The sequence below is a fragment of the Molossus molossus genome, unplaced genomic scaffold (genome assembly GCF_014108415.1).
Source record: "Molossus molossus isolate mMolMol1 unplaced genomic scaffold, mMolMol1.p scaffold_m16_p_17, whole genome shotgun sequence".
Taxonomy (NCBI): Eukaryota; Metazoa; Chordata; class Mammalia; order Chiroptera; family Molossidae; genus Molossus; species Molossus molossus.
The window spans coordinates 11,315,166-11,330,577 of NW_023425352.1; the positions used below are offsets into that span (position 1 = coordinate 11,315,166).

Here is a 15,412-nt window from a genome sequence, read left to right on the forward strand (position 1 = left end):
CAGGGGTGCCAAAGAATTTTGTTGATCTGAATGATATCCTGAAACTTAATTTCTCCCAAGTCTCTGTCCAAGTTACCTGCTCCCCTGGAGTGCCTTCTGTGCGGCAGGCACTGTGTTCCGTCTTGGTGGACTTGGTCTCCTCGAAGCCACAGCAGCCCCTGTCGTGATGGCGATGCCGAGTCCTGGAGATGCAGCCAGGATGGGAGCTCGGACTGCAGAGCCCCTGTGTGTGAGGCCTGCGCGGGGCCCTCTTCCCCTCGGCCTTTCCCTCCCGCACCGCTCACACCCCCTCCTCCTGACTCCCGTGGGCTGACGGCTGCATCAGACACAGCTGCACAGGTCCTTGTGGCTCTGTCCAATGCCCTCGTACTGCCCTCCCCGGCCACCCTCTTCTTGGAATTTGCATCTCTTCATCCAGCTCGCCCCCTTTCCACGTGTCTTCATCTTAGCTGTTGCCATGAACCTACTGAGATAGTTGCATATTTAAAACAGAAAAAGACAATTTGCAAAAGTTTTAAAAAGTGAAGACACATCCAGATGGTTTCTGCATCTGCAGTTTATCAAGGTACAGAAAACGTGTGGTCAGAGTTCTGGAAATAGGATGATTATGATATTAGAAGAATATTATAGGTGTGGCTCAAGTTAGCCCTTCGGGGTGTTTTAGAAGGAATCGGGCATTTTTGCTTGTCTATCCTTCCACACACCCAATCGCGGGGTGTTCATGAGAGGCAGTGTAGCATAGTGGTTAAGAGTGGGCTCTGAATCCAGACTGCTCAGGTGGAGTCCCAGATCACCTGCTCTGCGACTTTTGGCAACTTTAGTGACCCTCTCTGGGCCTCTGTTTCTTTATCTGTAAAATGAGGGTAATAATGGGAGCTATCTTTTAGGATGTTGAGAAGATTAAGGATGTCTATGAAAAATACTTAGAATAGTGTCTGGTGTATAGAAAGCTCTGAGAACATACTAGTTATTATCCATATAAAAGGTGCCTACTGTGTTTAATAGTCTGCCCTGCATTTGGGGCTGCAGTGGACAAAACATCCTTGGCATTAGGGTGCTTCCAGCTTATTTGGAGAGAGAGTGCAGGAGGGAAAATTGCAAGTAGATATCTGTGCACCAAGAAGATGTGCAGGTAACTTGGGGGCATATAGCAGAGGGTCCCAGTGAAAGATTCATCACAGAGCTTTAGAACCGGAAGCAACCGCAGAATTTTCGGTCAGACCTTCAGAACCCAGAAGGCTTAAATGATTTATCGCCATTTATTCAGAGGATTCATGGCAGGGCCTGGCCTGAGCCTGTGTCTCCTGAAGCAAGTCAGGCCAGAACACATCTCGTGGCCAAACTTCCTCCTTGAAGACGTGGGCCAATTTGCTGAAATATATTTACTTCGAAATCATTCTAATCAGCAGTGCTTGATGTTGGGGGCAGCTTCTCAGTACCCAGACTTTAATTGTCTCTGGCTCCTGGAAGCTCTCCTGATCGTAATTTGTGCCAAGCCGTCAGAATAATGATGATGACCATTGTCTTATGTTTCCTTTAGAGTTGTCCATCCTGGTAATGATCACCTGGCAAAGAGAGAGATTTATTCTGCTGGCCATTTGTAAATACCTCGTTTGCATTTAGGAGACTGGGTAACCAGTCCTATTAAACCCTGGATCTCACAGACCTGCCTGAGGAATATATGTGCGATGAAACTAATCAGGTGACTTGGAAATGGAGAGGACCGACCATCTTTCAGAAGTGTGTGCTGGGTGGGTGGTGGTGGGTGGTGCAAGGAGAAATTGATTCAAGAAGGTCCTGTGACCTTAAAGGTTTCAGCGGGTTTATAATTTATCTGTAATGGGAAAAATGCTTTACCACCGAGATAATATCTTGGGATAAATCCGAAGTCACCAGCCGTATTATGAATGTGTTTGTGGATGTCTGTGATTGCAGGGAATGAAAATTTTTTCTGTGACTATAATTTAGTGTGGATAAGATGACAAATAAGCTCTGTGCAATAGCAGCCCATTTGATATAATGTGTGTAATTTTAAACTTGAAACCATCATGTTTTAGAACTGGAGGGGACCTCAGAGATCATCTAGTACAAATCAGCTTTCAGATGGGGAAACTGGATCCCGGAGATGTGTCGCTTTGCCCAGAGTTCCAGCTAGAATCCAGATATTTAGACTGCAGGGTTTGGAGACTGTAGAAAATCGGGCTTCATATCCACAGACTCATTTTTAGTGTTTTACTGTGCATGGTTTTATGTCATTGCTAATCAGAGCTATTACTGATCAGAGCTGTAACTGATCAGAGCTGTAACTGATCTGAGCTAGAACTGATTTTCTCGGGAAGCTGGACCAACCCTTCAGCCCTTGGCATATGTAAATGCTTAATAAAAATACTTTCTGTGACTCCTCATTAAAACTCAATTATGTAAGTTTAGGGAAATTAGAACAAAATTATTTGTCAACTTCTTTTTTTTTCGCGCTATTAATGTGGCTCTTTATGACTTCTCAGCTGATTTAAAGGGATTCAGAGCCAGTCACGTATGCTGTGCTTTTCAAAGAAAACACTGGCTGCTAAAGGATGGAGTGTAATATAGTTTCCTATCAGAGAGGTTTTAATAATGCTGTCTAAAGTATTCGTACATGAATTCATTAAGCCCAGATTAGTCTTATTATAATTACTCAAAAAGTAATTCAATTGAAGAGAAAACATTTCAAATGGATATAAAATACACTGTTAGCTGGGAAGCCATCCTGTTCTACTTTATCAGCTCCATAAAGTACTGCAGATTTGAACATAACTTTCACAGTATACAGAATGCAATCATAAAAAAGTATTATTCCTAAATCTATTTTTTTATGTTCTTTCAGTAGTTAAGAGCTTTATCCCTCTGTGCGACAAATGGGATATACTGAAGATGTATCGTCATAAACATGTTAGGGACTTACTAGCTCTCGTCCCTTGCATGGCCCTCCCAAATCAGTGTAGGCTGATGGGTTATAAGCACGTGGCTTAAGATGGATGCTGGTAGCACATTACCTAGAAAATGTAGCAGGAAGGTACTTCAGAGCTTTAAAACATTTTTTTTTTCCTTGCTCACAAATAAAAGACGTTTACCAAATGCATGTGCCTTCAGAGGTGTGACAAGGAACGGCAAGGTAGTGGTCTTCATTTCTAACGGGATACAAGGGGAGGCCAGGAGCAAGGAAGATGATAGGACTTTCTCCAGCCTGCAGAGAGAGAGTCTCCATAGAGTCAGGACCACCTGCCTTAAAGGATGGGTCCATTCTTGGCATCGCTCAGCGCCTGCAGGAAGCAGGAGAGGCGTGGATGTCGGCTGTGTGGCCACCCGACTGCCCGCGCTGTCTGGTTTTGGAGACACAGGAAACTAATCATAGCCCCTGTGTGGTGCCACCGAGACCACGCGGGGACTGTGGAGGAGCCCTTGACGCTGGCTGTGCTCCAGGAGAGCACAGACCTGCACTGGACAGGAAGGGGCTCTGTTCAAGCGCTTTGTTGTGTTCAAACGTCAACTAATTTATTTAATAAAGTAGCGGAACCCTTTTCCCAGACAAATGCTTCATAGAGCCCCGCTGTACCAAGGAGAGGTTTTCAAGTCCGCTGCCCCCATGCAGCTCCTACCTCTTTGGAAACCTAGGCTTCCAGAGAGTGTGGCTTGAGACACTGATCAAAGCCCTGGGCAGGCCTGGGTGAGCCCCTTACGGGGCGACCTCGGGAAATAATGACAGGCCCAGAGGAGACATGTCAGAGGAGTGAGTGGTGCCAAAAATAAAGACTGGGCCCTGGGTCTCTGGAACTTCTAATCACAACCCCTTAGATCATTGACGTTTGAAGATAGGATGTCCCTGGACCTCTGACCTCAAAGATGAAAAAGAATTCATTCATAAGGTAATATTTCAGAACTTCTTTAGTTTCTTAGTGGCGCGTAGTTCCGCAATGACCAGAAGAAATGAAAACGATCCTTTTATTTTAGTGGACTTCCTCTTATGGTAACTTTTACCACCCTATAGAAAGCCGCAAAGGTTTTTCAAATACTAGGCAATCAGTAAATGTTTGTTGACTTACAGAAGTCTTTCTGAGTGCTAATTCCTGTGTACTCGTATCTGTATTTCCTCATTTAATCTCCGTAGTGATTTACGAGGCAACACAAAATTAGCTGTTGTGATTATCTCCATGTGGACAATGAGAAAAGTTGGGCTTGGGCCGCTTAGTTATTTCCCTAACGTCACACAGCAGGACGTGGGCCCAACTCTGACTTCAAGGCCTGAGCTCTTTGCTACCTTGTTTTATTGCTTCTTCTGATAATAATGGTAACTCACTTACGGCACATGTACCATAAACCTGCTACCATGTGTCAAATAAGAGCTTTACATATATGATCTTGGTTGTCCCCACTTTTTTTTTCTTTGTTGATGTTAGAGAGAGAGGAAAGGAGAGGGAGAGAGAGAAACATTGATGAGCCGCCTCCTGCATGCCCCCCACTGGGGATTTGGTCCACAACCTGGGCATGTGCCCTGACTGGGAATCGAACTAGCGACCTCTCGGTCTAGGGGTTGACACTCAACCACTGAGCCACACCGGCCTGGAGGTTGTCCCCACTTTATAAACGAAGAAGTGGAGACCAAACGGGCTTAAATAGCTAGCCTACGATGGCTTAGATGGTGGACTAGCAAGGCTCTGTGCTGATTAAATGATCTCCCTTGGTCCGCATGGTATCCCTGTGGCGGGGAAAAGCTTATCTCTACCACCCCCATTTTATAGATGAGAACACAGGCTGCAAGGGGTTCCCCCGCTCCAGCCCCGGTTTCCTCCTCACGAGGAATTGGGACCCAATCTTAGGTTGTGGGATCCAGTGGCCACAGTCACGTGGTGACATGGCACTGGATTGTATTTGGAAGAGAAGGAGGTAACCCTGTTCTTTGGACCTAGGCCTTGGTCAGTGTGGAGGAGGTGTCCTCGGGACTGCTGGCCCTCAGCCAGAGGGAGGCGTGGGAGGGACCTACTCTCAACATGGAAAGGAGAGAATTCACTTCATTCACAGAGATCTGCAGGGCACGAAAACCACAGGCTGGATTCTCGTGCTCTTACTGGTTATGTATAGGGCTTGCTGGTCTTTGAAATTTGGCGAGGGGCCACCTAACCCATCTTGAAGTTGACGTTGACCAGTGGTGAAAGTGAGCCCGTCCTAGGAATCGGTCTTCGTTCTACGCTTCCCAGCCTTTTTCCCTGTGTCTCCGGTTAGGTGGGTCCCAGTAAAAGTTACAGCGCTTTACTGTAAAAGCACTTGTACTTGAAAGAGAATTTTCTTTCTGTAGCTCAAACCACAGGAGGACTCACAAGACAGCTGTCTCCCCAGGTGAGATTTCTTAAATGGGAGTTAAGTGCATGCATTTTCAAGAAACCAAACTCCCCTCATATATAATTTAACCTAGAAAAGAAAGCAAAGTGGAAAGAGTAGTACGATTACATTGTTTGAGAACTAGTCGCTTTGCTTACCTTGGTCTTATGGCAGCCGTGTGCACTTGCACTGTTTGGCGTACCTTTAATGCTGCGAATGAGCTGAGCGTGATATTGTAATAATAGTGAGAGCTTTTCTAACCATGGTTATGGACTGTGGATTGAAATAGTAAATTATTCTTAGCAGACTGAATGGGCAATAAGACTGCCATCCAGTTCTGCTCGTAAAACAAAGCAATAGATAAATAAAGGAGAGGCAAGTCACTTAACCCTCGTGGCTGTGTGCGCTGCTAATTATTAACCTGGGCGCAAGAGAGGGGTTCACCCAGAGTGTAGTTAAATCATTTTTTAATAGAGGTAAACACTGGCCATGTGGATGAGGAGCACTCAAGAAAGTTTTTAATCAGCAACGTTTACGAATCACCCAGCCTCATTGCCATCACTTATTAATAATAATAAATAATCTAGTCTTTTTATGGCCCCTGTCTCCGGAGAACTCAGTGCATTAAACATCTCTGGGGTGTGAATCTCTCAGCAGTGATGGGGGAGGAGGGCACACGGCCTTCACGTTCATTCGTCACTGAAGAAACTGGACATTGAGGCTTATCTAAGTTCCTTCTTTCTTAGTTTCTGCTTCCCACATATGAGTCACCAACTTATACATGGCTTTTTATCTATCTATAGGACCAGAATGGCTCCAGGGGGTGGGGGTGGGGGTGGGGTGGAGAACAGGCTTGCTTTGTTCCCCTTGAAGGACTGGGGTTTGAGGTTCTCTCCCTGGGGAAGTGAGTAAGAGCAGCGCTTTGTCTGAGGAGTTCATTTCCGCTGCACCCGGTCCCTGGAGTCCTCTGGGCTCAACCTGACTGTGGTTAGGGTGGGAGGTCCCAGCTCAGGACTCGCGTGACTTCCAATCCCCAGGACCAGGGACGGAGAGAAGACGGTGCCCGCTTCTCAGAGTCGTTCTCCACGGCGGCGGCTGGAAAGTGTTCGTGTAAATGCTCCACCTGAACCCTCCCAACACCGTGGTCCTCAGCCACGAGGAAACTCAAGCCCGGGAGCGTGGCTGACTCCCAAGTGATTCTTAGTGGTTGGTTAGACAAACAGAACATCACACTCAAATTCGAGGCTGTTTGATTTTTAGAAGGACTAGCCCCTGTGGTTTGCGAGAGAGACACCAGCGTAGAAGATGGGTAAGAGTATTTTTGTGGCGAATATTGTGTGAAGGCCACAAGTTTGGGGGGGAGTAAAATGTAGCCGAAGGTCCCAGAATTTACCGTCTTCTCACTTAGTTTCTGTTCTTGTGTCCACGGGTCACTTGAGCCTGAGCCTGGATGGCTGGCTCAGTCTGGAAAAGTACAGTTTTAAAGAAGGTACCCAAGCCATTATTATACAGAGCAAAGAGCTAAATAACGCTAAGAACAAAATGATTTATGCCACAGACTACAAAAGACATAAATTTAGAGTGTAAATTACAAGATAACTCATGGGCAAAATTGTTGCAATATTTATACTCGTGTTTATTAAAATTTACATTTGAATAAAAAGGTGGAAATGTAAATGAAGCTGAAAAAGAGTTCTTTTAAACATCTAAAGTACAGTATATGGAAATCAGGAGCGTTTTTTGGAAGCAAAGACTTGAATAGTACTCTGTGTAGAGTTGCCTGCTAAAGCATGAAACACAGTGGATTTTGAAGGAATAAAGTCCCCAGATCCCTGCCTGAATGTCCTCTCTTCCTGCCCACTCGGATGCTTTCCAGTGATTCGAATCTGTCCTGAATTTCGAAGGACGTGCTCCCCGTCAAAAGCCACCGAGACGAGGTTGAGGATTCTGGACGGATGTCGAGACTGGATCCGTATTTGAAAGACTAATCTTATTTCACTAATGTTTTCAAGGTTGGACATTTTTGTCTGTATTCATTAGAGGAGAATGATAAATCTCTAATTTGTACTTTGCTAATAACAGGGATGAGCTTTTGTGTTTCATTAAGGTTCAATGAGTCTCATGTCTTCCCGGCTCAGCCTTGAACGCCAGGTGTGGCCTTGGGAAGAATCTCATATCTCTGGGACTCAGTTTGCTCATCTGTAAAATGAGGGGCTTGGACCAGGGTGGGTGTTCAGACAGACCAGCCCTCTTTCCTTCCCTCCTGTGTGAGAGCATCCGGCGCCAGGCAGGGAGGACCCACAGAAGTGATTAAGACACCTAGCGCTTGTCCTCAGGAGCTCAGGGTCTGCATAAATAACTAATTATAATAGGAGCTCTCACTGCAATGTGCACAAATTACTCCAGGAGCACAGGGGCGGAAACAGTGGCTTCCTCTCCGTGGGGATAGGCTCTGAGAAACTCCGCAGTGGCTGTGACATTCGAAGGCGGGGGCGGGGGCTGCAGGTGTGCGGCTGGTCAGAGTGGGCGGTTCAGACCTGTGTTCCAGGCAGCGAGTGCGCTCAGCCGGGATATACTCAGGGAGCTGCACGTCTTCTCAGTCTCTGGACAGAGTCAGGATGGCTTGTGATGAATTACTGAGGTTAGAGAATGATGTCTAGCACATGTATTAGAGCAGAGTTGAAGTTGTGCTATAATTGTACCAATAGGGGCTGTTTACGTCCCAGCTGGCTTTCGTGAGTGCAAGAGAAAGGGTGGTGTATTGCGTGCGAATGACATTCCTCCTGGGGCTCCTCTGTGCCCCACTGGAAACTGCGCCCACAGGTGTTCTCTCCTTGCGGCCTGTTTAACCCACCAGACCATGGTTCATCCGCACCATTCATGGGCCCTTGGCTCTTTGTGACCTTGTAGGAGCTGATGTTTTCCCTGATGACTGACAGCAAATTTAGATGTTGATGATCTAGTTCTTATTCAGTTTTTGAGATGAAAATAACTCATTTTAAAGTTCAGATTATAAATGTAAGGTGTGTTCATTGTTAAACATTGGAATACTACAGAGATGCTTCCATGAGCTTAAAGAAAGAGTGATGTAATCACACAGCGGAATACTATACAGCAGTGAGCAGGAATGGTCTACTACGTACTAGGCATGGGACCCACCATCACTGTGGAACAAAGGACACAGACAAAAAAATCACACTGTGTCAGTCCATTTATATAAAACTCAGAAGTAGTCAAAACAAATGTAAGGCATTAGAAGACCAGCTAGTGGTTCCCCTTAGGCGGGTTTTAGTCTCTGCTTGTTGGTTTATGCTGTTGGCTGGATGTGCCCAGTGCCAGGCACAGTGCTTGGCATATAGTAGCCTTGCAAATACTTGTTGAAAGAAATTTTTTCACCTTTCACCTAGGCTTCAACCTAGGATTGAATATGAAGACGTTGTGTTATTAGTTGTGAGTTATGATGTGGAGAATTCACACCAATGTTTTGTTTATCTGGTTTCAAGGCAGAACCTTAGTGCCCTTGTAGGCTTCCTCTGTGTGTCTTGGTTGTTTTGCTGTTGCTTGTAAACCAGTCAGGCGGCTCAGAAGTGGGTAAGAAGATGGCTTTTGGGATCTGACGGGTTTGGGTTCACTCCTGAGCCCCTTACTTACTGTGGTTTAGAATGAATTACTCAACCTTCCAGAGCCTCAGTTTCCCTACCTGTAAAATGAGCGTGATCATACGACCTACTTTACAGAGTTGTGAAGATGGGAGTATTAATAATATTAATAATAAAGCCACATTTTGTGTGTCTACTAGTTCTTGGGCAGTGCTGTAAGCCCCGTAAAACATCGGCCGCACTGTTTCATCTCCCCAGGACTCGTATCTCTCTGTGGTTTAGAGAACGTCAGCCACAGGGTTAGAAGGTGCCGAGCCAGGGTGTAAGCCTGGCCGGTTTCATTCCAGAGCCCAGGCTCTTAACCACTGCCCCTGAGTTCAAGGGACTACCGTGTGAAGAGTGCTTGGCAGTCAGCACGCATTAGCTATGAGGAGCATCATCGTCACGTTCGACATTATTACTAATCCTGTTTTCTCCTCTCTCTCTCCCCGGCCTGTCCCTGTTTTGCCTCCCTCCTGGCAGATGTGTTTCAGCAAGGTAAGTCCACTGGCTCCTGCTGGCTTTGCTTTTTTGGGACAAGGGTGTAGAGTCTGTGTGCAGAGCGTCCTGGGCTTCTCATTCCCTCCGGACGGGTCATGGGGGCTCTAGGAGGCATCATGAGGACAATGGCCTGAGGTGACCTGAAGTGCCACTCAGCCTCTGGTTCTTCCCCTCAACCATGTTTGGGGGCAGGGTGGGAACGGGGCATCTGGGTGAGGGACATGGGGAGGGGTTGATGGCTGAGCCCCTGTCGGGGGGCAGGGATGCTGTAGGACTCGTGAGAAGGGTGAAGAGCAGGTGTCTCCGCAGGGGGTCAGGTGGAGCCCCGTCCCTCAGGGCCCCTGCATCAGGGCCGGCTGGAGCTTAGTCAGGGCCCCCGATGCCAGCTCCACACCCGCGTTTCTTTGCCAGACAAACGTGTCTCTGTCCTGGAGGTGTGGGCGAGACCATAGCTGGTTGGTCGCTTTGTGCCCTTCAACCCAGGTATTCCCACAACCCCCCACCTGGGCCTGTAACAGAAACAGGATCAGGCAAGGGGGTGAGCAGTGTCTTGTCTGTTTTTCCCAGACAAGGTCATGTGTTCTGGGGAGCTGGAGCCTGAAAGCTTACCCCCAACCGCGTCTCCTGGTGCGTGTCTCTGTCCCCTCTCGGCATGCATGGCCACCGTGCTCTGGGGGACCCATGGGCATGGCCTTACAGAACCTGCTAGACATCCATGAAAGGGAAGCACCCTCTCTCCATTCATCACAGTCTGAAGCTCGCGGGCAAAGTGGCGGGGAGCAACTGTGTGTATTCAAGCTGGGAATTATGTTTGTAGCTCAGTCTGCTACGCCTTTCTCGAATCCAAGTCTGGCTCAGAATAAGAGACGGGTTTAAAAATACATCCAGGCATTCCATAAATAGCTTCCAAATAATCTTAGAGGCATGCTATTTCCACAGCTATCATTTCGCCCCCGACAGGCGCGCCCGGCGTGGGGAGCGTCTGCCCGCTCCCCTGATGAAAGCGCAGTCGTGGATAACAGTGAGGGGACCGTTGTCTTTTAAGAGTCTGCAGTCATAGACCTACTTTTATAAATAATTCATAAATCCCAGCAAGCTACAAGTAATACGTTCCATTTGGCTAGAGACTAAGAGATGAGCAAAATTGAGAAGGAGCCGAGGAATGAAAGGGTCGCCATCGGGGCCGCTGACTGCAGTGTGCTTTGTTCCTTGACAAATTGGGGGTTCCGGGGGACGTCTGGGAGGGGATTGGGTTTTTTTTCCCGTGGATGAGACTGCACGTGCTACCCAGTGCTGAGTGGCGTTTCTCCTTCCGAGGCACAGAACGCTTGAGTTTGGGAGGTCTTTCTGGAGTGCGCGCGCGTTCCTGGTGGTTGTCACCGGCATAAAAAATGGCCCTTCAGACCTCCTATGTCAAGTTTGCCTCCTTTTTAAATCCGTCATGTCATTTGATGGATGGCATTTGCTTGTCAGTAACAGTGATATGCAGAGCAAAAGTTATAATCATCTGCAAATCACTGGCTATTGAGACCTTCCAGAGACGGAAGCTGCCAGCTACCCGGTGCCCTGCACGCTGGTGGGTGGCAGGTCCCTTATAAGATATCACCAGGATTTCAAACGGAGAGAACTGAGCTGGCTTTTGTGAATTATTTACATGGCACCGGCCTCAGAGGATCATTTCGGATGGAGAGACATTCTCTGAAATGATGGCAAAGAACTTGCCAGCCGGCACCTCCTCCCCCTTATCTTTGCTTCTGGCCATTCTTCCTGGGAAGTTAGTGCTCAGTAAATTGCAGCAGTAAAAATGTACCAGGACAGTCGCATCCAGCCAAGATGAAAGGTTCTGGTCCCGCAGACAGAATCCGAAGCCACCACTCCAGCACATTGTCTGTGGTTGAAACTCGGTCCCCGAACCATGCCATTCTCTTGGAACCTGGGGGCCGTGCATTGTGCTAGAAGTGAACACTCGGAAAACCACGTGGCTTCAGATGAACAGACGCCACGGGGTCGTCTCTGAGGCCTGTCTGCACAGGGCAACTGCGGGAGGCTCTGGCCCCCTGAGCACGTCGTGGCATCCAGGCCCCGCCTGCTCTGGCTTGTCCCAGGAGTCCTGGGCGGCTGGGAGAGATGCTGCTTTGCAAGTGTGTGCTTCTTGCAGGGATGAGTGTGGCATCCTTGCCCAGAGGAGCCCGTGCATGTTTGGGCTGCTGTGCACCTTGGCAGGCAGAAGAGGGAAGCAGGCTTGCGGGTTGGCGACGTCGGACGTTCTCGGAGGAAACTGGTTATTTCCTGTGGATTGCATTACCTTTTATTTCACTGCAGATCAATCTTGTTATAGCAGGTGACAGCGCAGCAGCTACCGCTGGGCCTTTCTCTGCTGTGTCTGTGCTGGGTGCTTTTTGGTTCTTTTCATCTGTAAAGACCACTCGCTGAGGCCGTTAGACCCAGGGCAGGAGGACTGTCGAGGACAGGGGGCCGACAGCTGGGCCCTCCACGTGTGTAAGTTCCAGGGCCACAGGACTATGTTTTCAAGGAGCCTTTCTTGACCTACGCTCCCTGTTGTCCACAGTGCTTGTGGCCATCAGATGGCTCTCAGAAATTCCAAAGTGCCACAGAATTGCTCTTCACTATATCAAATGCAGTGGGAAATGCCGTGTGTGCACACGTGTCCAGAATCTCGAGTTTTAGAGCACTTTTATACCAGTCCTTTCATAACGAAGTCAGGACCACACACACGCCTCATTTGAAGTCACTGAAGCACCTTTTAAATGCTCTTCCATGGGCTCAACCTTGATTCTGAAATTGAACAGAAACTGAGCAAGCGGCCTGGAAATCAAGCGATGCCACTCAGCAGGGTGTTTGAAAGCGTAAGCGGGCACAGCACAAAGATTTCACCATTGCGTTAGTTCTCTGCTCTGCGCTGTGCACTGAAGTCCCTCACAGACTCGGAGCCCGGAGAGACACAGCCCTTCCCCCTCCTCCGTTCCCAGCTCAAGCGGGGCTCTTGCTATTGGAGAGGTTTTTCTTCCCGCTCAAGCAACTTTTGATACCTCTGGAACGTAGAGCACGTGGGTATTTTACAACCGGTAACTATGCAACAGGCACTTTCTGGGTCTCAAGGATAAGGGAGTAAGTAGACAGGACAGCAAAGGCCCTGTTCTGATGGAACTCAGCGAAGCTTGGGGCACATTGGCGCCGAGCATGCAAAATCAGTCCATTCTAGAAGGATGCCCGTGGTGAAGAAAATGGCACAGGGTGGTGTGCCTGTGGCTAGGGGCCACTTGAGATGGGGTGGCCAGAGAAGGACCAGCTATTGGAGGACATGGGGGCCCAGCAGGGGAACTTGCAAGGGAGCAGCCTGTTAGGCAGAAGCACCCAGTATTCCAGGAGCCGGAGGAAGCCATAGGTGCTGGACTTGTGCCTGCAGGAGAGTGTGTGAAGTGAACCAGCGGAGGAGGGCAGGAGAGGCTGTTTGGGGACCGGACGAAGGAAGCCAGTGGTGGGTTTTAAACAGAGTGGCCTGGTCTTATTTATACTAACAGTCGCCAAGCTTGGTCTCTGCAGTCCTGGGCAGTGGGACCAACCCAGCGGCCCCTTCCCAGCCGCTCCCCTGTGCTGAGTGCCACACTTTCTGCACTCTGCCTGTGGGGAGTCTTGTGCCCGTGACTTACACCTCCTCTCCTGGAGGCTGGAAAATAATGCTTATCGAGGGCCTCATTTAAGTATTCCTGTATGTGTCTTTAGATTTTAAAGAGCCACTTTTTTCCAGGACGTACACACATGTGTATCCTGTGTGTGACATATCAAGACAGATGTATGTTAAGGTGCTTAGGAGACCTGGGTTTGGCTCCCAGCAGGGTGGCTGCCTCTGTGGGGAACTTGGACCCTTTGCTTTGCCTGCAGCCTGAGTGTGTCCATCTGTGAAATGGGAGTCGGGGACATCCCTGGCACAGCTGGGCTTCCTGTTCACGCTCTGTCTTATGAACTTGCCTTACCAGCGTACAGAAATAGCCCATGCCACAGGTTTGGATCGGGGGAAAGAGAGGCTTCCCACGTGGCTGAGAATTAATGTGAAAAGAATTGCAGTGTCAGAAGTGTGGCTTAATCACATGTCCGCTTTGAAGCAGCGGCCCCTCCCACGTGGATTAAGACTGGCACTCACAATGGAGGGCACCGCTTTTACGCGTCGGAACAGAAAGATCAATCTTCGTTTGGCTCCTGGCAGCCCCGCCAAGCCTGTTAATTGCTGGGGTGGGCTTGTGGGGACAGGGACCAGCGCCATCCATAACGTGCCTGACCTGAGTTCTGTGTATTTCAAACTTCTCGGTTGAACTGCTGGGGCTGGATCTTAGGTTTTTCCCAACCACTTTTGAAAACCCATCTGTTACAAAGCTCGGACCCTTTATCTATGAATTATGGTCCCTCTGGTAATGTTACAGATTGTGAAATCTTTTCTTCATGAGTTTGGGATTTGTGGGAATAAATTAAATCTGGCGTTACCATCTCCAGGTAGAAAATCCAAGTTGGCCTATGATGTTAACTAGCCAATGAGGAAAACACGTTCACATCATGATGGTGGCATTTGGTTGGTTCCTGGGTCTCATTTCCTACACGCTGATCTGTACTGCGCATGTCAATCACCCCCGTTTGGTCCAGAACCGGCGGAATATTCGGAGGCATGGAGGGAATGCATCCATCTTCCCCGCGCAAATGAACGACATCACCATTTCATTTCACTCGGTCACGTTGCCTGGTGTGTGATGTATGAGGAGGACAATGACCACATGTAAATAATCCCGCTCCCTCCCATGCTCGATCACATTCCTGTGGGCGTGCGGGTGCCTGCCCCATGCTGGGTGATGTTGGGGGGCTTTTCTGTGGTAGCAGGTTCATGGTGTACCCACTGCAGTCGCAGGACATGAGCTTGGGGTGAGGTTTCAGAGCCTCTCCCGGTGACTTGAGTTGCAGAATTGCTACCTCAATAAAGTGGGACACGTTTCGCATCCTCTGCTCAGAGGGTTGCTAACACGAAGAGAAGTTTGTCTTTTTAAAATCTTATTTTATTGGGATGATGATAATAATAGGAATAATAATGACGACACCAATACTTCTTACCCTTTTTTCTTTTTATTCTCGTCCGAGGACATTTTTGCATTTATCTTCAGATAGAGGGGGAAGAGAGAGAGAAACATCGATGCGAGAGAGACACATCGAGTGGTCGCCACCCACCCGACCCCAACCAGGGTGGGGACAAACTGCAACCGAGGTACATGCCCGTGGTGGGAACCAAACCCAAAATTCTCTGCTCCGCAGGCCGACACTCCAACCGCTGAGCCAAACCGGCCAGGGTTTCTATACCTCCTTTAATCCAGGCACTGGGACAGGCCCTTGACGCTATTGTCTCGTTGAATCTGCCCCACATTGTAAGGAGGAGGTGTTATAACCCGTAATCCCATTTGCGAGGAGCAAATGAAGCAGAGTGGACTCGGCCAAGTAATGGCTGTGTAACTAGTGAGCGATAGAGCCAGGGTTTTGTTTCTTAATTGAGAGACTTTGTTCTCTAGAACTGTTTTAGACTTTCAGATAGAAACGAGACGGTACAGAACATTTCCATACACCCCACGCCCGTTCCCTCCATTATTAATCTTACATTAGTATGGTGCACATGTTACAATCAGTGACCCAACATTGATCCGTTCTTATTAACTGGAGTCCATAGCTTGTTCAGTCAGATTCCTTTCGTTTTTACCTACTGTCCCTTTTTGGTTCTGGGAACCTATCCAGGTGATCACATCATGTTTAGTTGTCATGTCTCCTTAGGCGCCTCTTGGCTGTGACGGTTTCTGAGACTTCCCTTGTGTTTGAACACCCTGGCAGTTATGAGGAGGGCAGTTATTTTGAGGACTATGTGGTAGGATGCG

At 48.4% G+C, this 15,412-nt stretch overlaps 1 protein-coding gene across 2 annotated transcripts in view; it reads left to right on the top strand.

Annotated features, from left to right (window-relative positions):
• GFRA1 (GDNF family receptor alpha 1) overlaps nucleotides 1–15,412 on the top strand; it is a 201,610-nt gene that overhangs the window by 50,470 nt on the left and 135,728 nt on the right. The window contains exon 5 of one of the 2 annotated variants that reach the window (XM_036265512.1): nucleotides 9,474–9,488. The exons of the other annotated variant lie outside the window; for it this stretch is intronic. Within the exon in view, the coding sequence (XP_036121405.1) occupies nucleotides 9,474–9,488 (15 nt within the window). The remainder of the gene's footprint in view (nucleotides 1–9,473; nucleotides 9,489–15,412) is intronic. 2 annotated transcript variants of the gene reach the window in all.